Here is a 12,996-nt window from a genome sequence, read left to right as displayed (position 1 = left end):
TCCACGCGCTGTTGCAGAGGCGTGTCAACCAGGACAGCCCCACAATATCCAGAGCCTTTAGCAACTCTGGGCGAATTCATCCACCGAGGAGCTTTTCAACCACCTCGTTGAACTCAACCCCAGAAATACGAGAGCCCGCCTGAGAGACCCCAGACTCTGCTTCCTCATGGGAAGGCATGTCAGTGGAATTGAAGAGGTCTTCGAAGTATTCTCCCCACCGGCTCCCGACACGCCCCATCCTCACTATACACAGTGTTGATGGTGATGATACACTGCTTCCCCCTCCTGAGACACCGGATGGTGGACCAGAATTTCCTCGAAGCCGTCCGGAAATCGTTCTCCATGGTCTCACCAAACTCCTCCCATGTACTGGTTTTTGCCTCAGCAACCAGCAAAGCTGTATTCCGCTTGGCCAGCCGGTACCCATTAGCTGCCTTGGGAGTCCCACAAGCCAAAAAGGCCCGATAGGACTCCTTCTTCAGCTTGACGGCATCCCTCACCACTGGTGTCCACCAACGGGTTCGCGGATTGCCGCCATGACAGGCATCAACCACCTTACGGTCACAGCGCCAGTCGGCCACCTCAACAATGGATGCCCGGCACTTGGTCCATTCTGACTTAATGTCCCTCGCCTCCCTTGGGACGTGGGAAAGGTTCTGGCGGAGGTGCGAGTTGAAGATCCTTCTGACTGAGGACTCTGTCAGATGTTCCCAGCAGACACTCACAATACGTTTGGGTCTGGCAGGTCAAACCTGCATCTTCCCCCCACCATTGGAGCCAACTCACAAACACGTGGTGATCAGTTGACAGCGCCGCCCCTCTCTTCACCCGAGTGTCCATGGCCGCAAGTCCGATGACACGACCAAAAGTGCCAAGTGCACGTGGACGGCCTTATTTCTGAAAATAGTGTTCGTGATGGACAATTCGTGACGAGCACAGAAGTCCAATAACAGAACATCACTCAGGAATTGATCGGGGGGGGGGCGTTTGTCTCGATCACGCCCTTCCTGGTCTAGATATATACTCTGTATATCATTTCTCCAGCCCTGAAATAGGGTTTCACACTGGAAATTGAAAGGTTTTAATCACGTGCCTTATACTGAGGATGTCCATCTATCCTTAGTTTTTAATGCCTTACCATACATTGAAAGACATGAACAACAGCCTATCTCTATCAGCACTCTCACACACATGGCGAATGGCTCTCTTCACGTCGCTGTGGTTAAATGTAATTTATTTATGACAAGGCCAAAGTTTACTTTGTGTACATTAGGCCATATTTTGGTACAAAATGTATTATTTGTACTAATTTAAGTTTGATATGATTGTTCTGCAGGAGATCATTGTGTTACTCACTGGTCATACATTCTGAACCACAATCAAGAGCACTTGTGTTGTAGCGCCTTCCTTTCCCTGTTCACCATCTAATCGTAACACAAAATCCAATCCAGAAGCCACACAGAGAGACAACCGATTAAGAGAAAGTTCTTCGTAAATCTGAGGCCAGATAGCATACCTATCTTGTAGTAGCCATGTACTAGGACAATTCCCAGGTTCGTAGGCTTCAACTTGCGTCCATTCTCTACTGTTACATAGTTCCTTTGACAGATGTTGTTTATGTGGACAGGGATACTGGCATCAGTACCTGCAGGAGAAAAATGGAAGTCATAATCTGATTTTTGGAAGCTGCATTTTCCCACTGCTTTCTCTTTATCTCATCACTGGGAATACTGTGAAAAATGTGTGCTCAGTGTGGCATGACAGTGCTAGTCGCTGCTTGTGACCCGTGACTCAACCAAATTATTGACCTGCAGTGGAATCAAGATGAACAGAGGTCCTAATTTTTCTTATTATTTAAAGTAATTAAATCATGCATTTACTGTACAGGCATATGGATTTTAACATAATTGATCAGGGAAACTCGACTGGACACTTATAGTAGCCTTTAAAATGATCAATGTAGTTATTAATTTGTAATGTCTGGTGCAAATTATGTTCTTCTCAAAGCAGTAAACCCACTCCAATTATGCTTATCTATGGCTTATCCTGATCACTCTCCTTATTAGTACCCGTAGGCTGATCATCTGGGCTGTGTCTGACTTTTACTTTCTCCTCCAGACAGAATATCTCGGTCCCTAATTGAGGTGAGACCGGCATGACCACAGTCTACATTTAAAGAGGTCCTACTTTGCAGGGATATTGGTGCGGCAGTAGCTCATATCTAAGAACTTAAGCTTTGGAACTGAAGGGTCAAGGTTTGAGTCAATCGATACCTCTGAAACTTTGCTCAGGGATTACAAAGGATTCTATTCCAAGGGCAATATTATGCAGTCACTATATAATTGTCATGCTTCTAATTAATGAAAACAACATTTCTAGCACAAAGGCAGTTCTCAGAAGTACCGATGCCGTGTTTCTCCATAAGAGTGATGAGTTCAGCCTCAGTCAAGTAGTCTGGGGGAGTAGTCTGCTTTTCCACAAGCTTGATCTCATCTACTGTGAAAATGTCTCCACTTTCACAGACAGGTAGGTCTTCTTCAAGAGAGATTCCCTGCCATGGCATCAAAGCAGTGTACCCTGGGAATAAAACAAGATTTTACGTTTAGATTTTTAGATAAGTGGACTACTACAACATTAGATGTACAGCTAGGTGACAAAGAACATTTTTCAACCAAGGAAACCCAAATGCAGAGTGTTGCAGGAAAGAATTAAGCTGTCATCAGTGAAAACAATTATCGAGATTGAACCATTTACCTGGTGAGATTAGGGTTTTTCCACTACATGTGAACGCTTCAGTGCCAATGTTGAAGGCAATTGTTGTCTGCAGATATTTGCAGTCCTGACTGACAGTGGCAATGAAATGTCTTGTGATGTACTCATAAAGGCGCCATCCATCACTTCCTTTGGAGAAAATAAGCAGAGCTAATTAAGCAGTGCGAAACATTAGTTCAAAGTTGAACATCTCTCCACCAAGGGAGACAGAGCGCTAAGCTGCTCTTTCCCCGCCTATAACCACGGGCAAAAAATATGGACTCGCTGCTCCTGGATGATGAAGATTTAAATGTATAATTTGGGAGAACAAAGGAAAATTATAAAATTTCAAGAAGGTAAAACATCACAGAATTTGGCATAACACGTTGGTTGTTCCCAGTCAGCAGTGTCTAAAATCTGGACCAAAAATAAACAAAATAGGAAAGTTGTAAAGTTGTAAATATAGAAAACTTAAACAATCCTTTTACACTTTCAAGGTATATTTATCTTCAAATACCACCATTTTTTTAAAGAAAAAACTGAAAACATCAATCGAGCAAGTAAGTCCATGAATAGATACCGTATGCATTCATTCATCTTCCGTTCCGCATATCCTCACTAGGGTCGCGGGCGTGCTGGAGCCTATCCCAGCTATCCTCGGGCGAGAGGTGGGGTACACCCCGAACTGGTCGCCAGCCAATCGCAGGGCACATAGAAACACACAACCATTCGCACTCACAGTCACACCCATGGGGAATTTAGAGTCCACCGTATGCATGTAAAAAGTCATTCTCAACATATCCTTGAAGATGTCTAAGTGTAGGTGTCCCATATATTTTTATCAAGTATGAAATACTGTAGCTCTGAGACCCACCTAATTCTACTTCTGAGGCAGTATGCATGGGAGTTATGGGTGGATGATCTCCAACATCAACACCTTTCTTAGGATGGTTTATTCCGTTTGATAGTAGATTTTTCACCTAGTGATTAAAACAAGCCACATACAGTTTGGATTATACAGTTATCATGTATGGTCACGTGAAAAATATAGTTCACAATTTAAATTTAACATGTACCCTTCAAAAGTATTGGTGAGGACCAATGAAACCAATTCCTTTATATTTGTTGTCGGCAAGGTAAGGCAAATCTATTTATATAGCGCATTTTATACACAGTACAAGGTAAATCAATGTGCTTTACATGAATAAAAGCATTTAAAAAGAAAGAGCAAAAGACATTAACAAACAGAGAAAAATAAAAGCTTAAAAGTAGACTCGCCCAGACTAGCCTGAAAGAATTTTGATTTGACACCAAAAGATGAGGCAAGAGAGCGACAGTGCCGTGAAAGGTATTTGCCCCCTTTTCAGATTCTTATATTTTTTCATAGTTTCCCCACTTTGTTTAATATCTTCAAACTATTGTAAATATCAGACAAAGGTAACTGGAGAGGGTGCTGGAGAGGAAGGTCCGTCGGGAAGTTGAATCCCAGATTCAGGAGGAGCAGTGTGGTTTTCGTACTGGCCATGGAACAGTGGACCAGCTCTACACTCTTGGCAGGGTCCTCGAGGGGTAATGGGATTTCGCCCAACCAGTCTACATGTGTTTTGTGGACTTGGAAAATGCGTTCGACCGTGTCCCTCAGGAAGTCCTATGGGGGGTGTTTCGGGAGTATGCGGTCCCGAATCCCCTGAAACGGACGGTTTGCTCCCTCTACGACCAGTGTCAGAGTTTGGTCCGCATTGCTGGCAGTAAGTCGGATTTGTTTATGGTGAGGGTTGGACTTCGCCAATGCTGCCCTTTGTCACCAATTATGTTCATAACTTTTATGGACAGGATTTCTAGGTGGAGCTGAGGCATAGATGGGGTCCGGGTTGGTGGCCTCAGTATTGCATCTCTGCTTTTTGCAGATGATGTGGTTCGGTTGGCTTCATCAAGCCGTGATCGCCAACTCTCACTGGAGTAATTCACAGCCGAGTGTGAAGCGTGCACGATGAAAATCAGCACCTCAAAATCTGAGACCATGGTACTTAGTCGGAAAAGGGTGGAGTTCCCTCTCCAGGTCGGGGATGAGATCCTGCCCAGCTGGAGGAGTTCAAGTATATTTGGGTCTTGTTCACGAGTGAGGGAAGAATGGAACGGGAGATCGACAGGTGGATAGGTGCAGCGTCTGTAGTGATGCGGATTTTGTATCGGTCCATTGTGGTGAAGAAGGAGCTAAGCCGAAAGGCGAAGCTCTCAATTTACTGGTCGATCTCCATTCCTACACTGACCTATGGTCACGACCTGTGAGCCGTGACCGAAAGAACAAGATCCTGGATAGAAGCACCCGAAATGATTTTTCTCTGCAGCGTTTCCGGGCTCTGCCTTAGAGGTAGGGTGAGAAGTTCAGTCATCCAGGAGGGGCTCAGAGTAGAGCCGCTGTTCCTCCGCATTGCTAAGAGCCACTTGAGGTGGCTCGGGCATCTGATTAGGATGCCTCCTGGACGCCTCGCTGGTGAGGTGTTCCAGATATGACCCCGGGGATGACCCAGGACACACTGGAGAGACTGTCTCCCGGCTGGCCTGGGAACGCCTTGGGATCCCCCCAGAAGAGCTGGACCAAGTGGTTTGCGAGAGGGAAGTTTGGGCTCCCCTGCTAAAGCTACTGTCCCCGCGACTTGACCCCGGATAAGTGGAAGAAAATGGATCGGATGGATGGATGGACGTGTGGGGTTTCCACAGATAAAATACCGGTAATCTTTCAAAATTTTAAAAGTCCCCGTGCGTTGTATACCAGGCCTTAGGGAGTCAACACAATCAGCTGGCTCTCTGAAATTGTGTGTGGCTGAATATTTGTGTCTTTGAAAAGTTTGCGTTTGTTTGTTTTTCATTGAAATTACATGTCGCAGTATTGCCTCATCCGCTTTTATAGTGACTCCCAAATTTAGTCGTCATTTGGTTCAAGGGCCACTTCTTTTGTTTATTCATCATTTTGATAGAACTATTGGGTTGTAGGGATCAATTTAAATACATAAGATTCCTTTTGTTCAGAACTTAAGTTTTAAAACCAGAAACACAGTATAAGAAGTTGTCATCGGGAAACGTAACAGTGGGCCTCGTTCACTAACTGCGCGTATGCACAGATTTGTGCTTAAATCGTCCATATGCATGTTTGATGCACAAACCTGTGATTTAATGTGTTCATACATTTTTTTTGTTTGCCATAGATTTAGAACACTTTCAAAACATGCGTACGTACAAAAAATACAGGATAATACATCGAAAAACCTTCAAACACATGCACACCATATCGGAACTCTAGTCATTCATAAAAACAAACTTTGGCGATAATAACTCAAACCAGAAATCTACCGTATTTTCATGACCATAAGGCGCACTTAAAAGTCTTAAATTTTCTCCAAAATGGACAGGGCGCCTTATAATGTTGCGCGCCTTATGTGTGTACTGAGTTCCAAAATCTGTAAATGTTGTGTGACTTTGAGGAGCGCTCCGCTTGACTGACTGGGAGCATTTCCTGTGAAGGGAATATAGAATACTTTATATTCTAATATAATAATTCTAACTAGTTTGGAAGATAATGTGTATTGGAGTATATTGCAGGAAGGCCCCCATGGGGGGGTATTTGGCCCCCATCAGGGGGTATTTGGAGACAGATGGCAAAGAACAAAGGAACTGCGGGGAGCCACTATAAACATTGAATGCAGGAGACATTGGCAGGCGACGTCTGGACCCAGATCAAATAGTCATCATTTGGCCGAACAACGATGACGTCAGATTACGGACCAATCAGACGACAGCGATTCAACACCGGCCTGTTTGAAACATTGTATAAGTCTGGGGGAGAGTCAGATAGTTTTGTTCGACTACTGTATCTGCTAAGGATAAGATAGGGTAGTTACGAACCCAGAGCTCTGCAAAATGTATAGACTCCTCTGTCAGGAATAAATTGGTTGTTTTTTATACATTGTTGTGAACGAAGTTCTTTCACGAAAACGAGCTCGCTTGGAACCACGGAAGTTAGGAGATTTTAAAACACAGGTTCCTTCACCTGCCAACACGCTGCTTATATAGCGGAAAAGCGGACGTGACTGAGGACAGCATGCGGAAGTAAAGGGGGAAGGGTGCGCGTGACAGAGGACGCTAAAGACACGCCCCCAGTAGGTATATAGTTCCGGTATGTGCATTGGTTTGGCTAAGTGCCCCCGAAAATGGCACCAACGAAGAGACACGCTTACGAAGCACAGTTTAAACTGCAAGCTATTAGTTACGCGGAGGAACATGGGAATCAAGCAGCCGCGAGAGAATTCCAGATCAACGAATCCATGGTTCGCAAGTGGAGGAAGCAGGAAAACGAGTTTTGCCAAGTCAAGAAGACGAAACTGAGTTTCTGCGGAAAAACAAGGCGAGGTGGCCCGAGGTGGAAGACCAACTCGAGCAATGGATTAATGAGCAAAGAACAGCCAGGAGAAGCGTCTCTACAGTTACCATTCGACTGAGGGCAATAACTCGGAGCTTGCCATCATTCCGGGAGGCTTGACGAACCGCTGGACATCCGTGTAAACAGGGCGTTCAAAGTGAAGTTGTGAGCGGCGTGGGAGCCATGGATGATAGATGGCGAACACAGCTTTTTCCAAGGCTAGGAGGCAGCGCCCGGGCGAGTTAGAATTTGTGAATGGATTGTGGATGCTTGGGCTAACGTGTCTGCTTGCACTGTTGTTCGACCTTTCGTAAAAGCCGGCATCATTTCTGAGGAGCCGCACGGCAACGAGACTGACTCCGAAAATGACGAGAGGGAACCCGGCGTGTTTGTTGGAGAACTTGCCCAGCTGTTCATTTCGGATACAGCATATGAGTACTTTGAAGGATTTGTGGATGAGGATTGATCAAAAAATAACGTGAGTACATTGTTAAACACTTCAATAAAGTACACCCGAACTCCGTTTTGCTCCCGCTGCCTTTTTAAAAACATTGTTTTAGCGTGCATGCATGCTAGCGTATGTTTTAAGCTAGCGTATATTTTACCATGCCTGCAGCCAATAATGCAGTGCGCCTTATTTATGTGTTAAATACAGCAATAGACCCCGTAACTGAGACTGCGCCTTTTAATACGGTGCACCTTATGGTCGTGAAAATACGGTGCTCATCGGTTAAGTGTCCAAAATAACAATTAAAAGGACACTTCTCATCACTTTTGCCCTCGTCCCGTTCAAGCGCTGCCTTGTGCAGTAGGATATGCGCATTTATGTGTCCCTCTCCGGCTGTCTGCGTGCGCAGCAGACGTTTTCACTCGAGGAAGCGCGATCAGACCAGCCACACCTAGTTTTTCCAAGGCTTCAGTATTGATGAGAAAATCTGATTGTTCTTTTTCTGTGATTCTGTAAGTGCAGATGTGATGTAAATTGATCAATTCAAACACACACTGCCACGGGCGTGAATTACGATGCAATCCGGCTGGCATATATTGCTCGTATATTTCCTTTCAATTCCAAAGGTAATTTCATGAATCTTAGGAACTACAAATGCCTCTTTGCTGTGGTATACGCATTCCTTACTATGTACCGTATGGAGTGTTTGCTCATTCTCGGGTCTTAAATTGTTTTTGTATGGTTGTTTTGTGCCACATTCGGTAATTCTACTTTGAAATTAATCATAAGTGATTAACATGACGATTATATTTTGTCAGTTTCTGTGTTTATCAAGCTTTCTGATGATACCGACCTTTTGAATAGCAGATAAAGATTCAGAAAGTTATTAAAAATTTGGATCAGCCACCTCTTGTGGGGAAAAAAAGCTCTGCACATTGGCTGACATGCGTCAGATGGAAGCCCTTTTAAAGTGACATAGCGGCGCGGTTCATCCAGATATGACGCCACGGCCACGAGCCTGTCATTTAGTATGAATTCTGATTCATGAACATATACACATGGCTCCGAAGAAAATTGTCCGGTACGTATGTGTCATGAATCCGACGGTATCTTTGCGTATATGCTCAAATTGTATGCAGACTGAGAAAATTTCTACACATTTATAAGTTAATAAGGACCAATGACCTTCACTCCTACCCTCTGAAGATGTGACTAATTTCACTAACAGTTGTTTTAGGCCTTTCATTAAAGGTCTTGAAGTGTTTCTGCAGTCAACTGCTGCTTTCGTTTCATCTGCTTTCCCCACTCCTGTTATACTGTAGTTCAGAACGGCTGTATTGGCTATGGTATGTTCTCTCATCTTCACAATAATTTGTTTTTTGGTCATTGGCACCTCTTTGGTTCTCATGTTGGTTACACCTCTGGCTTTAAATGTAGTCATCAGACGCAAAACCAAAATCTGAAACTGAAGCAACATTCAGTGCTATTTAATGTGATATCTTCGACAACCCCAATTCCAATGAAGTTGGGACATTGTGTTAAACAAATAAAAACAGAATACAATGATTTGCAAATCATGTTCAACCTATATTTAATTGAATACAACTACACAGACAAGATAGTTAATGTTCAAACTGATTAACTTTATTGTTTTTAGGAAATAATCATTAACTTAGAATTTTATGTCTGCAACACGTACCAAAAAATCTGGGACAGGTGGCAAAAAAGACTGAGAAAGTTGAGGAATGCTCATCAAACTGGAACATCCCACAGGTGAACAGGCTAATTCGGGACAGTTGGGTGCCATGATTGGGTAGAAAAGGAGCTTCCCTGAATTGCTCAGTCATTCATAAGCAAAGATGGGGCGAGGTTCACCTCTTTGTGAACAAGTGTGTGAGAAAATAGTCGAACAGTTTAAGGACAATGTTCCTCAACGTACAATTGCAAAGAATTTAGGGATTTCATCATCTATGGTGGATAATATCATCAAATGGTTCAGAGAATCTGGAGAAATCACTACATGTAAGCGGCAAGGCCGAAAACCAACATTGAATGCCCATTACCTTCGATCTCTCAGGCGCCGCTGCATCAAAAACCGACATCAATGTGTAAAGGATATCATCACATTGGCTCAGGAATACTTCAGAAAACCAATGTCAGTAAATACAATTCAGCGTTACATCCGTAAGTGCAACTTGAAACTCTTACTATGCAAAGCAAAAGCCATTCATCAACAACACCCAGAAACGCAGCCGGCTTCTCTGGGCCCGAGCTCATCTAAGATGGACTGATGCAAAGTGGAAAGTTGTGGTCCGACAAGTCCACATTTCGAATTGTTTTGGGAAATTGTGGACGCCGTGTCATCCGGGCCAATGAGGAAAAGAACTATCCGGACTGTTATGGACGCAAAGTTCAAAAGCCAGCATCTGTGATGGTATGGGGCTGTGTTAGTGCCAATGGCATAGGTAACTTACACATCTGTGAAGGGACCATTAACGCTGAAAGGTACATACAGGTTTTGGAGGAACATATGCTGCCATCCAAGCAATGTCTTTTTCATGGACACCCCTGCTTATTTCAGCAAGACAATGCCAAACCACATTCTGCACGTGTTACAACAGTGTGGCTTCGTAGTAAAAGAGTGCGGGTACTAGACTGGCCTGCCTGCAGCACAGATCTGACTCCCATTGAAAATTATGAAGCGTAAAATGAGACAACGCAGACCCCAGACTGTTGAACAGCTGAAGCTGTACCATCACGCAAGAATTGGAAAGAATTCTACCTACAAAAGTTCAACAATTAGTGCCCTCAGTTCCCAAATGTTTATTGAATATTGTTAAAAGAAAAGGTGATGTAACACAGTGGTAAACATGACCCTGTCCCAGCTTTTTTTGGAACGTGTTGCAGCCATAAAATTCAAAGTTAATGATTATTTGCTAAAAACAATCAAGTTTATCAGTTTGAACATTAAATATCTTGTCTTTGTAGTGTATTCAATTAAATATAAGTTGAACGTGATTTTCAAATCATTGTATTCTGTTTTTAATTTATGTTTAACCCTACGTCCCAACTTTATTGGAATTGGGGTTGTAAGTTGTGTATCAGATCCATATGCAAATACCTGGAAATAAAAGCTAAAAGGATCATTACTCATTCATCTTTTGATGTTCAAGGTTTTCAGTCTGCAGCAAAAATAAAGGAAATGGCCATTTTTGGAGGGGAATATATAAAAATAAGTTGGTCCTTAACTGGTCTTAAATGTAATTAGTTCAAACAAGCATTAAAACAACAACAAAGCCGAAATTCATTTGTACAAGGTTCTATCTTACGCATGATTGTACTGATGGGCCAACGCAGAGTTCACCTTTCGTTACCATGATGACTGAGGGCTGAGCTAGGGCATCACAATGAGGCGAGTGCTACTACGAGCACAGTGTGTAAGGGCGCCGCCCATAAAGAATCTATTGTATTCTCATGCATGGAGGCAGCAGTTAATCACCAAGCTGCCGAATTGCTCGTGTCATCTTGTGTAGCTGATCTGTGCATGCAATGTACACATCGCCAAACACAACGGCCCCGGGTCAACAGCATAGACGAACATTCAAGTATGTGCCAGCACTGTTGCATCACATTCCAGCTACATTCTGATGGGCTAATTTAGACAATTTTCTGAAGAATACTTCTTCTTGTCATTTCACATTTGATGTAGACCAGGAATTAAAAAGTTAATTCTCCAGACTACGTACATCTCCTTGAATAAATTAAATGATTTGTGATGCAGGCATTGAATACATCAAGCAACAAATCTGCTTCGGCATACTCAATCTCTCACCTCCTCCCCCCAAAAACGAGAGTTGATCTGCTGCTTCAGTGTTCCTTTCAGGTCAAAATTTTCTGGATAGTGCGTCGTTTCCGTCCGAGGATAGCTGATGTAGCCCTGTGTGTACAAACGCTCAGCAATCTGCATAGTATACTGTGGAGCCATACCTGAGACATAAAAAAAAAAAAAAAAAGAATCTAATAAGACCACACAACTGACAGAAAGGACAAGAATAAAATAGTTCACATTGTTGTTTTACAATACATGGCTTGTTAGAAATACTGTATTTTTTACCACGCTACTTTTTTATTATTATTTTTAATAACAAACGTCTACTAGAGGTGGAGGCCCCGGTCCCCCGTGTGGCACAGGGGCGATTTTGAGGCCACCGGCTTTCTCAAGCTCCTTATCGCTGATCCGCCATGCTTTTTTGTGCAGATTTAGGTATACCTCACCTATGAGAGACAAATTGAGAAAAATCCAGAAAATCACTGTCTGATTTTTAAAGAATTTATGAGCAAATTATGGTGGAAAATAAGTATTTGGTCACCAACAAACAAGCAAGCTTTCTGGCTCTCACAGACCTGTAACTTCTTTAAGAGGATCCTCTGGGACCAAAGTAACAAAGGGTACCATCAGTAACACACTCCGCTACCATGGACTCAAATTCTGCAGTGACAGACGTGTCCCCCTGCTTAAGCCAGTACATGTCCAGGCCCACCTGAAGTTTGCTCAACAGCATTTGGATGATCCAGAAGAGGATTGGGAGAATGTCATAGTCAGATGAAACCAAAATAGAACTTTTCTTAAAAAGCCAACTTGTCTTGTTTGGAAGAGAAAGAATGATGAGTTGCATCCAAAGAACACCATATCGACTGTGAAGCATGGGGGTGGAAACATCATAATTTGGGGCAGCCTTTCTGCAAAGGGACCAGGACGACTGATCCGTGCAAAGGAAAGAATGAATGAGGACATGTATCGTGAGATTTTGAGTGAAAGCCTCCTTCCATCAACAAGGGCATTGAAGATGAAACGTAGCTGGGTCTTTCAGCATGACAATGATCCCAAACACACCGCCCGGGCAACGAAGGAGTGGCTTTGTAAGAAGCATTTCAAGGTCCTGGAGTGGCCGAGCCAGTCTCCAGATCTCAACCCCATAGAAAACCTTTGGAGGGAGTTGAAAGTCTGTGTTGCCCAGCGACAGCCCCAAAACATCACTTCTCTAGAGATCTGCATGGAAGGATGGGCCAAAATACCAGCAACAGTGTGTGAAAACTCATCTAACTCATCTAATTTAAATAAATAAATACATAAATATGAACTGATTTTGGCTGGATTTTTGTAAACTATATGTATATTAAATATGGACGTCAACAAGGCATCTGTAATGAATATCTACAATGAATGTTATAAGTGACAAACCTAGGGAAGAGCTTGCCACTCTCAACATCTCGACGGTGTTTAGAGCCAAGGGTCTTGGCTTAGTCTTCTCCTTCTTAATCACTGACTCCACCTGTATTGGGAGTGCAGATTATAGTGTATCCAAGAGGTATGCTGACA

At 43.3% G+C, this 12,996-nt stretch overlaps 1 protein-coding gene across 2 annotated transcripts in view; it reads right to left on the bottom strand.

Moving 5' to 3' along the window:
* Nucleotides 1–12,996, bottom strand: part of top3b (DNA topoisomerase III beta) — a 95,132-nt gene that overhangs the window by 41,236 nt on the left and 40,900 nt on the right. For both annotated transcript variants that reach the window (XM_061673139.1, XM_061673140.1), the window contains 6 exons: nt 12,859–12,949; nt 11,449–11,603; nt 3,626–3,731; nt 2,755–2,901; nt 2,404–2,577; nt 1,517–1,645 (listed from right to left, as the gene is read on the bottom strand). In XM_061673139.1, coding sequence (XP_061529123.1) covers nt 1,517–1,645; nt 2,404–2,577; nt 2,755–2,901; nt 3,626–3,731; nt 11,449–11,603; nt 12,859–12,949 — 802 coding nt within the window. The remainder of the gene's footprint in view (nt 1–1,516; nt 1,646–2,403; nt 2,578–2,754; nt 2,902–3,625; nt 3,732–11,448; nt 11,604–12,858; nt 12,950–12,996) is intronic.

The sequence above is a fragment of the Phycodurus eques genome, chromosome 3 (assembly GCF_024500275.1).
Source record: "Phycodurus eques isolate BA_2022a chromosome 3, UOR_Pequ_1.1, whole genome shotgun sequence".
Taxonomy (NCBI): domain Eukaryota; kingdom Metazoa; phylum Chordata; class Actinopteri; order Syngnathiformes; family Syngnathidae; genus Phycodurus; species Phycodurus eques.
Note: the sequence above shows the minus strand (reverse complement) of the source record. Positions and strands in the feature narration are given on the sequence as shown.